Source organism: Staurois parvus, unplaced genomic scaffold (genome assembly GCF_062004578.1).
Source record: "Staurois parvus isolate SC_StPar_1 unplaced genomic scaffold, SC_StPar_1.0 ptg000360l, whole genome shotgun sequence".
Lineage (NCBI taxonomy): Eukaryota > Metazoa > Chordata > Amphibia > Anura > Ranidae > Staurois > Staurois parvus.
Genome location: NW_028318156.1, coordinates 716555 through 729087, shown reverse-complemented (window position 1 = coordinate 729087; position 12533 = coordinate 716555). Strand labels below are relative to the sequence as shown.

The 12533-nt window shown below is 39.7% G+C and overlaps 1 protein-coding gene across 1 annotated transcript; it reads left to right on the top strand.

Annotated features, from left to right (window-relative positions):
• Positions 1–354: 354 nt before the first annotated feature.
• On the top strand, positions 355–11858 carry LOC149456545 (centromere protein M-like). Its single transcript, XM_089684863.1, has 4 exons — positions 355–464; positions 4273–4352; positions 4437–4534; positions 11070–11858. The coding sequence occupies exons 1-4, from the start codon at positions 418–420 to the stop codon at positions 11193–11195; spliced, it is 351 nt and encodes a 116-aa protein (XP_089540989.1). The 5' UTR covers positions 355–417; the 3' UTR covers positions 11196–11858.
• Positions 11859–12533: the final 675 nt, after the last annotated feature.

Below are 12533 nucleotides of genomic sequence, written 5' to 3'. Positions count from 1 at the left end.
CACTGAAATTTGAAATACAGAGGCAAATTCGCATATCGCTGAGCAAAGTCGCAAAATCGTTTTCAGTGTCTGATGACGAATTTCCCCAATTCTGCAAGTGGTTCTGATTTACTATCGCTGTTCTCTAGCTGGTCTAAAACCGCTTTTTGATGTAAAGGGACGCTTTTTGGACGCCATGGACTTTTCTAAGTTTCCAGGCAGAAAGAACAGTCAAAATGCAGGCAGGGCACAGGACAAAGCAGTAGGGACAAAATGTATGTGAAATGCATTGAAACAGCAATGTTTTACTATGTAATAATCATTTTTAAAAAGACATTTTTTAAAAATTTCAAATTTGCCGCCGGTTCCAGCGCCCATACGTCCCGACGTCACAGGGACCGGAACACGGAAGCCGGATGCCGGCATCGGCCGGAGGAGATGGCCGGGGATGCTGCAGGGGACACATCGTGGGAGCGAAGGACAAAGTAAGTGCTGCAGGGACTCCCTGAGCAACGCCGCATGGTAAGCCCGAGTGTAGCTTGGTGTTACCGCTCTTGGTACTCAAATTTTACCCCGAGCTACACTCGGGAATACCGCTAAGGAGGTTAACCAATTGCCTACAGGGCATTTATACCCCCTTCCTGCCCAGGTCAATTTTCAACTTTCAGCGCTGTCGCAATTTGAATGACAATTGCGCGGTCATGCAACACTGTACTCATATGACATTTTTAGAATTGTTTTGAGACAGATAGAGCTTTCTTTTGGTAATATTTAATCACCTCTGGGTTTTTTATTTTTTGCTAAACAAACCAAAAACAACTGAAAATTTTGGGGAAAAATAACTTTTTTTTCTTAGTTGGTATAAAATTTTGTAATTAAGTGATTTTTCTCCTTCACTGATGTGTGCTAATGTGGCTGCACTGATGGGCACTAATAGGTGGCACTAATCGGTACTGATGAGGAGGCACTGTTAGGTGGCACTGATAGGCAGCACTGACGGGCACTGGTGCACACCGATAGGCAGCACGGACTGGCACTGATAGGCGGCACGGCCTGGCACTGATTGGCAGCAGTGATAGGTGGCACTGAAAGGCAGCTCAGATGGGCATTGATATGTGGCATTGATGGGCACTGATATTTGGCATTGATGTGCACTGGTAGGCACTGATATGTGGCACTCACTGATGGGTACTGATATGTGGCATTGATGAGCACTGACAGCTGGCATTGATGGACACTGACAGGTGGCACTGCTGGGGCTACACTGATCATCAGTGCCCTGATGATCAGTGTACATGTCCCCTCTGAGGAATGCCGATTAACGGCTCTCCTCTTGAGCTGTCAGCATGACAGCTCGTGAGGAGAGAAATGCTGATAACCGGCATTTCTTTATTTACAAGCGATCAGCCGTGATTGGACACAGCTGATCACATGACAGAGCAATTGATCCGAGGAACACAACGCACCACCGATCGCCATGCTGCGTTCCCCTGGTTAGAGTGCACGCCCCCGGCACGCGCGGTTGGAGTGTGAGGACATACTATGACGTATATTTCCTTATATGGTTGGTGGGAGGCGGTCAAAGAAAGATTTGGTGTAAATTTCTCCATCAATTATTTTTACATTTAAATCCAGAAAGTTCACCTCCTACTTACTATAAGTGTAGGTCAAATTTATATTCTGGTCATTATTGTTCAAGTGAGACATAAAGTTCATTGATTTCTCATCTCCTCTTGATAGTAACAAGACATAATCAATTTTTCGTTTGTATAAAAGTAAATTGTCTCGTTGCCTATCAAAAATAACCTCTTCCATTTTGACATTAAAAGATTAGCTAAACCAGGGGCAAATTCCACCCCCATAGCTACACCTCTCTTTTGCAGATAGAATATTTAAACCAACCAATGTGAGCACTGGCACTGATCCTCGGAGGAGTGGATTCCTTTTATCCCATTATTTGTGGAGAGAGTAAGCCATGTGGGAAGCTTACAAAACAGGCCTCGTTGCTGTTCTAATGTTAGACAGCATACGTTTGCAGTGAGATTTAAATTGTACCATACGGAGGTTTGACACAGGTGGTGTTTATACGTTCGGTGAATGCTGGAAGTCAATATTATTGGACTCACTGAACAGAGCCTTGTGTGGATTGTCGGTAGCAATGTACCAGTACGGCACTTTGCCTGTACGGGCCGCCCATCTGCAGTACATTGCGGGCAGGCAGGCGGTCCAGAAGTGATTAATCTAAAATTGAGGTCTCCCCCTCTTCCCTTTTGCTAGCTACCTACTAGTCCCACTGCCATTCAAATTCCATTCAAATGTGTCACGCTATATTAGACACAGCACTGTTAGATCTCTCCCAGCCTATACTAAAATACTGTATATTGTCTTTTTTGATTTGACTTTTTGGCCAAATGTTGCAGGCGTTGTTCTTTTTAATGGCATTCTCGCAATAAAAATTGATTATTGAAAGAGTCTAGAAATATAATTTCAAGATTTCCATTCAGTCTTCAGTTATAGGGTTTTGGGGGTTGCTGCCAATTGTCATATTTACGCTAGCCGGAGTATGGTCAGATAATGTGATATTTTGAAATATGGCAGAAATGACCCAAAGAAAATGGAAGTGGTTGATGAATACCACACCTACTCTATAACAGGATACAGTGGGGAAAATAATTAATTTGATCCCCTGCAGATTTTGTAAGTTTGCTTAATTACAAAGAAATTAAGGGTCTATAATTTTTATCATAGGCGTATTTTAAATGACATAGAATATCAACCACAAATCTAGAAAAAACACGATACAAATGTTATAAATTGAGTTGAATTTCAGTGAGTAAAACAAAGTACTTGATCCCCTACCAACCAACAATAATCCTGGCTCCCACAGACTGGCTATGTGATACGTAGATTAGTCCTGTCAATTTAAGAAGGTGCTCCTAACGACAACTCGTTATGTGTATAAAAGACACCTGTCCACAGAATCCCTTTCTTCCATTCAAACCTTATCATCATTATGGGCAAAATCAGTGAGTTGTCAAAGGACGTCAGGGAAAAGATTGTAGACCTGCACAAGGCTGGAGTGGGCTACAAGATCATCAGCAAGAAGCTTGGTGAGAAGGAGACAACTGTTGGCACAATTATTCGTAAGTGGAAGAAATAAAAAATAACCATCAGTCGCCCTCGGTCTGGAGCTCCTTGCAAGATTTCGCGTCATGGGGTAAGTATAATCATGAGAAAAGTGAGGGATCAGCCCAGAACAACACGGGAGGAAACATTGGATGTGGAAAAAGTATGCTTTGGGGCTGTTTCTCTGCTAAAGGTACAGGCCAACTTTGCTGCACTGAGAGGCCAATGGATGGGGCTATGTATTGTAAAATCTTGGATGAGAACCTTCTTCCCTTAGCCAGAACACAAGATGGGTTGTGGATGGGTCTTCCAGCATGACAATGACTCAAAACATACCACCAGTGCAACAAAAGAGTGGCTCAAAAAGAAGCACATTAAGGTCATGGAGTGGCCTAGCCAGTCTCCAGACCTTAATCCTATTGAAATTTTACGGAGGAAGCTGAAACTTCGAGTTGCCAAGCGACAGCCAAGAAACCTTAAGGATTTAGAGAAGATCTGTAAAGAAGAGTGGACCAAAATCCCTACTGAGATGTGTGCTCAACCTGGTAGCCAACTACAAGAAACGTCTTACCTCTGTTCTTGCCAACATAGGTTTCTCCACCAAGTATTAAGTAATATTTTGCTTGGGGATCACATACTTATTTTATTCACTGAACTGCAACTCAATTTTTAACATTTGTATCATGGTTTTTTTTGGATTTTTGGTTGTTCTGTCTCTATCATTTAAAATACACCTATGATAAAAATGATAGACCCTTGCTTTCTTTGTAAATGGGCAAACTGACAAAATCTGCAGGCAATCAAATAATTATTTTCCCCACTGTATATGTACTGTGGAATAATATGTCACATTTTTCACAGTGGGATGCAGAGCTCTCCATATATCTAGGAGCTACATTTGGTGTAGGGTATGATTGATCTTGTTCAGTTTGCAGTAAGCAGTTGAACAGTGGCTGGTAGATGCATTTCTGTTAAAGGGTTTATGTATATGTAGTCTCTGATCAATAATATATTATTTTCAGGGATACCTTTTATAGGTTATTTAAAGTAGTGATCAGAAATCTGGTGTTTGCTAGTACAGTATGTATTTGCAATTGTTATTTTAATTTTCCCTGTTCTGACTTTCTCCCTTTTTAAGAACTTTTCCCTCTATTTTTTTTTTTTCAGCCTCAACAATATTCTGTCTTCCATGATGCATTTGGATGCCTATTTCTTTCTTGGAAAAATTTGTTTTCTGGCTATAAGAGGTATAATCATGTTTTTGTCATTTTAATGTGATATACTTCTACGGTTGTCTCAAAAGTAATTGATGCCATGTTTATTGTTTTTAGGAAAACCTGGATCAGTTCAGCACTGTGTAGTAGATATAACCACAGTGGAAGATCTTGCAGACAAACACTTGAGCTTGTTGATTCAGTCTGAGTTTGATGTACGTACGTATAGTAAACCATGTACATTTCTAAATGAGAACTCATAGCACTTGTGTAGAGCTTTTTTAGCTCAACATCTGTGGAGCAAGGAAGCCAGAACTAAAATTAGAGCAGCCTTCTCTGTGGTAAGGGTTTACTATTATGGTACTTATTGACATATTGCAATATGATGGCTGAGTGGGAACCCTATTATCGTGGGAGGATAGGACACAGCCGATGACAGATCACTACACCGGCCTTGCTGCCAGTGTCGTGTGATCGCTGTGAACTTCCTTGCATGCCATTCATTGCTCACAACTGTGCTGCGAGCTATGATTGATCTAGTCTGTACATGTGATCACTGTGTCCAATCACAGCCCATCTGTAGCATGTGATCAACTATGGCCAATCACAGCTGATCACAACAAAAACTACTGAATTAATCAGTTTCATTCAGTAAAAATAGCTGCTTATACCAATAAAATTAGATGGTATACAAGCAACTATAATGTGTGTTAAAAAAAACCAAAAAAAAAACCTGTTCACATACCCAGAGTAGTACAATGTTACTATCGTAATATTGTATTGCTCTGGTCACAGGAGTAGAAAAAAAATCATTAAAGTAATACATTTTAAAAAGTTTATTTTTTTTTTTTTTTACATATTGCTCTCAATCAGTGTCCTTGATCACTCCCGCACCAGTTATATGAGGATGCTGTACTGCATTGGTGACAGTATGTTTAAAAACAAAAACAAAAAAATTGTGAAAAAAATGTTTTCATCATTTTCCACAAAACTATGACATAAAATGACAACTTAAAAAAAAACCGCCATGCCTCTTACTAAATACCACAGACTACTTTCCGAAAAGTGGTCATTTTGGGGGTATTTGTACTGTCCTGGTGTTTTTGGGCCTCCAAAAATTAGATCAGCTATCAGTACATCAGGATTTATCAATTTTTAGATATATACCATAGTTTGTGGATTCTATAAGTTTCCTACCAAATAAATACTGTTTTGGGTTATTTTTACCAAAGACGTAGCAAAATACAGTTTGGCCTCACTTTCTGTTATAACATTTTGCAAATCTTTCTCCACAAACAAAGAAAAATGCATTTTATTTAAAAAAAAAATGTGTCTTTTTGTTTGTTTATAGCGCAAAAAAAATGAAAAACCCAGTGGTGATTAACCACCTCTCACCCGCCGTATAGGGAAATGACGGACATGCGGGAGCGCTCTTGTTCTGGGAGGACGTCATATGACGTCCTCCCACTCTAGCTGCACATGTGCACCAATCGGTGGTGCACTGTGTCCCTAGAACACAGCAGATCACCAATCCCTGTAAAGAGCCGTTGATGTAGGCTCTACCATATGATCAGCATGATCAGTTTCCAATCCCAGCTGATCACATTTAAACAAAAAATGCTTGTTATCGGCAGTCCTCTCCTCATGCTGACAGCGTGAGAGGATAGCAGGTAAGTGGCATTACTCAGAGGGGACATCTACACTGATAATCAGGATACTGATGATCAGTGTAGCCCCAGCAGTGCTGCCCTTTCACTGCCCATCATTGCCACCGATCAGTGCCCATCAATGCCAAATATCAGTGTCCATCAATGCTGCATATTAGTACCCATTAGCGATGCCTGTCAGTGCCTCCTCATCAGTGCAGTCTGTCAGTGCTGCCTATCACTGCCCATTGCTGCAACCTATCAGTGCAAGTCAGTGCTGCCTTTCAGTGCCCATTGGTGATGTCTGTCAATGCCTATCAGTGCAGTCTATCAGTACTCATCATTGCCACCTGTCAGTGCTGCATATCAGTGCCCATCAATGATTCCTGTTAGTACCCATCAGTTCCATCTATCATGTTGTCTATCAGTGCCCATTTGTGCAGCCTCATCAGCACCCATCAGTGAAGGAGAAAAATTACTTATTTACAAAATTTTATAAAAGAAACTAAGAAAAACTTTTTTTTTCAAACTGTTGTATTTTTTTAGTTTAGCCAAAAAAAAACCCAGTGGTGATTATATAGCACCAAAAGAAAGTTCTATCTGTCTCAAAAAATAAAAATGTGGTTTGGGTACAGTGTTCCATGACTGCAATTGTCATTCAAAGTGTGACAGCACTGAAAGCTGAAAATTGGCATTGGGCAGGAAGTGGGTGAAAGTGCCTGGTAGTCAAGTGGTTAAATACCACCATAAGAAATCTCTATATCAATATGTTAAAGCTAAAGATTCTGCCATTAGCAGTTGCTGGCAGAGTCATATTGTCCCTTACATCCTGGATATTCACCACAGCAGCCAACATTTGTTCAGTGTCATACCAGTGCCCTAGACTTATTTATTCACTGATGCTTCACTGCCCCCAGGTGATGCATAGGCTGTGCACAGGCGTTTGCTTTGTTTTACAAGGCAGGGGTCTGGCTACAGTGCTGGCAGTGGAATTCCAGGGGGAATCTCTGTGAACCCCTACCCACGATACTCTGATCACCAAAACCCCTTTTGCTTAGGACCTCTGGCCAAAGCCTGCAAACTGCACTGTATTCCCTGCAGTGCTTTGAGTGACTGATGACGACTCGAAATCCTTCCTAGTTCCATTTCAATATCTAATTATTTGGGCCTGATGCTGGACACCAGGGTGGCGAAGGTCTTTCTTACTCCAAAGAGGCTGAAACTATTAAGATTGTCCAGATCACACAGTTATTCACATTCCATTCCACTTGTCTTCTAGTAGTTAAATGCAAGTCCTGATACTAATTGTCTCTCCTATTTGAGGCAATCCCCTTTGTGAAGTTTTACACCAGACCATTCCAAGAAAATATTATGTTCAGATAGAGCAGTCCCTGGATAGTAAGATTCATCGCTTCGCTTAAACCAATTCATCTCTGCTGTGAAGGCTTCGGTTGCCGATGGTATCTGAGGGCCACTAATTTCTTCCACTTTATTGGAAGATTCTCACCACATACAGTTGTGTTCAAAATAATAGCAGTGTGTTGAAAAAAGTGAATAAAGCTCAAAATCCTTTTAATAGCTTTTATTTCCATACACACAAATGCATTGGGAACACTACACATTCTATTTCAAATCAAAACATGAAGACAAATATATCAAATTTGTGTTGTTCCTCCAAAAAAAAATTGAAGAAAAGTGAATATTAGACTGTTCAAAAAAATAGCAGTGTTTGTATTCTTCTTTACAAACTTAAACATTCACTATATAAACTGAAAAATGTTTGAAGATTTTGCTTTCCTTTGAATCACTTAATTAGGTTAATTAATATTTAGTGTATAACCACTGTTTCTGAGAACTGCTGTACTTCTGTGTTGCATGGAGTCAACCAACTTCTGGCAGCTGTGAACAGGCATTCCAGCCCAGGATGATCGGTCTACATTCCACAGTTCTTCTCTATTTCTTGGTTTTGCCTCAGAATCTGCATTTTTGATGTCACCCCACAAGTTTTTTTATTGGATTAAGATCCGGGGATTTGGCTGGCCACTCCATAACGTCAATCTTGTTGGTCTGGAACCAAGGTGTTGCACGTTTACTGGTGTGTTTGGGGTCGTTGTCTTGTTGGAACACCCATTTCAAGGGCATTTCCTCTTCCGCATAAGGCAGCATGATCTCTTCAAGTATTCTGATGTATCCAAACTGATCCATGATCCCTGGTATGCGATTAATAGGCCCAAGACCGTAGTATGAGAAACATCTCCGTATCATAATGCTTGCCACAACCATGCTTCACTGTCTTCACAGTGTACTGTGGCTTGAATTCAGTGTTTGGGGGTTGTCTCACAAACTGTCTCCGGCCACTAGACCCAAAAAGAACAATCTTACTTTCATCAGTCCACAAAATGTTGCGCCATTTCTCTTTAGGCCAGTCAATGTGCTCTTTGGCATATTGTAACCTCTTCACATGTATTTTTTTCAACAGTAGGACTTTGTGGGGGCTTCTTGCAGATAGCTTGGCTTCACATAGGCGTCTTCTAATTGTAACAGTACTCACAGGTAACTTTAGACCTTCTTTGATCTTCCTGGAGCTGATTGTTGGCTGAGTCCGTGCCATTTTGGCTATTCTTCTATCCATTCGAATGGTAGTTTTTCGCTTTCTTCCACGTCTTTCAGGTTTTGGTTGCCATTTTAAAGTATTTGCAATCATTTTAGCTGAGCAGCTTATCATTTTCTGCACTTCTTTATATGTTTTCCCCTCTCCAATCAACTTTTTATCAAGGTACGCTGTTCTGCTGAACAATGTCTGGAACGACCCATTTTCCTCAGAATTTCAGAGAGAAATGCACTGTAACCAGCATGTACAACATTTGCTGCCTTCCTTCCTTAAATAAGGGCAATAATTGCCACCTGTTTTTCAAATAATGAATGACCTCACTAATAGAACTCCACACTGCTAATATTTTGAACATGCCCCTTTCAATTAGTGATTCAATTACACAGAATCAGCAGCATGCATGTCATGACTGTTGCGTCTGTTGGATTTTTTTTACTCTACTACACCTGCTAGTAAATTATTTGCCATGTAGAAATATAATTTATTCCAAAAACAGTGATTGATCAGGTTAGTGATGTCTGACTGCTATTATTTTGAACACAACTGTATATAAGGCTCTCCTATTGAGGAAGAGTTCTTGTCTCTCCTTCAATAAAGAGTGAGTTCATGCTAGGAAGGTCCAAACTGTCCTGTGTATTGGACACCCACTCCACCTACATGTCACTTATTCTTTGGATCTTGCAATTTAAAGGCCATCTGTTGAATACACAGAAAACTAAAAAGCAGACTATCAAAGTTGCAACACATTGACTCTGCAGAATGGTCTGTCTGCCTGGAAGAGTTTATTGACATCCCATCACAATTAAAGTGTTCATAAGCCAGGTGAAGATATCCTCTAGCAGACTTAGTTTCTGCACTCTCTAATCTATGTTTTTCCCTCATGGACATTTCTTCCTATTCTATTTCATAGAATCCATTCAGAAGAGGTTTCCCAAGTCTGATAGCTGCTGACTGAACATAACATGATTTTATTTGTAGACACCTCTTGGCCTCCTACCCCTAGACCCTATGTTTTGGTGAGGAAGTTTTTCACCCTGCTTCTCAATTCCTGGCTTTTAGGCCATAGTTATTGAAACCCAGGTTCTGAGAGCATAGCTTCTGAAAGACCTTGTTCTCTGTATTATCTCTACCCATGTCCAGGCATGTAAGTGTTGTCATACATGTATGCTTAATATAATGTATGGGAATAGGAATGTGGGTATAGAATGCAAATTCTTCAAGCAAGTTCCAGTTAATATTGGTTATTTTCTAGAGTGTAGCATTTATTGGATCCCAGCAACTGATGACAAATCCAATAGAGCATTTACAAAATAATACAATGCAGTCCTTTAAATCCCTACATAGAAACACAAGAGTGTGGCAGAGGAAAGACCAAGTGGTTCATGCAGTCTGACCCTTTTTTTTTTTTTTTTTTTTTTCGGAGTATAGATCTGTTAGTCAACTATAAGTGAATTCAAACATGCTTGGGACAGATTCACTACCTCTGCTGGAAGTCTATTCCAAGCACTTCTCTTTTGGTAAATTAATACTTTTCTAAGATTAGTTCTGAACTTTCCTTCTGCTAATTTGAGGTCAGGTCCCCATGTTCTTCTGCATACTAAATTTTTCTGTTCATATTTTAACAAGTCTATAGACCCTTTACATATGCAGTATATGTCTATATATAAACTTATGATGTGACTTACATGCATGTGCTTGCACCCATACAACCTGGGCCTTTCCATCTGTCATCCCTTTGTTTTTTGTGTTTTTTCAAGCTGTTAAATCTTCCCCTTGATTATACAGAGTAGTAAGAATCACTAACACTGGAGGGGAGGGGGGGAGTAATCCAGGAAACAGGCAGAGGTCAAAGTCCAGAAGTTCAGTAGCTCAGCAGTATAATGTAGAATTATGCATAGTCCACAGGAAGTCCTGCAATTTAAGCTGATCTGATTGTGGATTGATTGCAGCTGGAGGACAGGTGAAGCTAGAGAGTAGTAGGAGCAGAGGCGCTCTGTAAAGTGTATACTGCAAGACTCGGGTTCCCCAGTGGCAGAGCAAACAGAGCCACAGCCCAAAGGCTGAAGGACCCAAGTTCAATCAGAGGCACATGACACAGACCTAGTTAGCATATGACTGAGGTATCTTTACACACCAGCTACATAAATCTTTATTAATTAACCTCCAATGACTCACTGGAGAGAAAATAGGTAATATTTTTTGGCAGCTTAAGAAAGAACACAAGATATAATTTGTCTCAAAATATGGGAAGTGCCATCTTGAAATATTTTCTACTCATTCAGTGTTTTATACAAGATCTGACAAGCTGCAATTTCTAAAGTGCTGTGGAAAGTGGCTTTTCAATTGGTATTGTGACATAGTTGCAGGCATTAATGCTCAAAAATGTCACAATTTTAGCACCTGTAGTTCCTCTGTGGAAAAGGAGATGAACGGCTAGTAATTGCAGTCCTTTATTTCTCCTCCCTAATGTTAGAAGAACACTTTTTTTTGCAGGATGAAGATGATGTTACGTATACAGCAGAGCGCCTATTGAATATTCTGAAGATATGTTCTGGATTGGTGCCTGGTATGTCATCACTTTATATGAGTTCAGTGATGAAAAGTTTTCAGTACAGTTAAGTATATGAAATTCAGGCAACAAAAGACACATGAAAGCGATCTAAATGTATAAATACATTTGAGTGACATTTGTATTGCTTGTATTAAAGCACACCATTCTGTGTAAAATATATTTTTTATAAATTGCTGGTGGTTTAGAGTTGGCAAGACAGAATATCAGCAACAGAATAAAAGCAAAGTGATTTTTGGAGTACTCTCCAATCATCACGATATCTAATTTTGAGTTTGTACATCCTACTAATGTTTTGTTTTCTTACTCAATCAAAAACATGCTAGTAACATAATCTGAAGCGAATTGTGACTCAAGATAAGCAGCAGGGAAATTATAATAACATCTAGAGCATGCCTGAAGAGACTTTTATTATTTTCCAATAAGCATGCAAAATATCACTGTAGTAGTACTCTAAAAGTCTACCAGCAGTCAATCCAACAGAAATCTAATAAAAGGATATTCAAGTTAGCCCTTCTAGGAAGTTGGAAGCACTAAAACAAATTTGTGTAGGTACTTTGCATAATGCAGACTGAAACCTATAGGTCTTTTAAGCAATGTGTACTATTAAAATGTCTGTAAATGCTTCAATAATTTATGGCATACAGTTCACTTTGGTAACATTCATGTTTGACTCAAATGTATATGTTAATAAAGATTTGTTACTATATAAATGTGTAAATCATATTTTGCCTGAATGTATATCTCTATGTGATTCAAAATTATTAATGTGTGCAAATATGAATTATATATTTTTTCATTTCATAACACAAATGTCATCACACAAACTTTATTGAACAAATGCAAAGAAAGGCACTGCTCCCAGTCTCTTTGGCAAACTATCCAGCAATGAGTGACCAAATTTCTGATTAAGATTAAGGTCACACAACCACTTGCTTCAGAAAAACAATAAAACGTTTTTTTCCATCAGGCATCTACCACCCACCAATCTTGTACTCCTTTCTTGACCAATTTTGACCTATGATAGGGCTTAAAGGATAAGTCCACCCTTTTGACAAATGAAAAAAAATAAATGTGCATTTATTATTTTTGTCTGCAGGAGCCTGGAATGCATTGCACCAGTGATCAGTAGATCGCTGATTCCATGCAGGTCTCCTGCAGAGTTGTCAGAATGTCTGCTTGCCGTACGGGATGTACAAGCAAGCAGATATTCTGACAGGAAGCTTCAATTAACTACCATGGTGCTGTTTTCGTTAAACTACAAGCCGACAGCCGCTAAAGCTGCCGGGACTTGTAGGCACTCATTCACAGAGCTCTGAATGAGTGGCGTGGCCATGTGGGTGGAGTTGTTTTCAAATCTGACAGATAGTAGTACAGGGAGAAGTTTC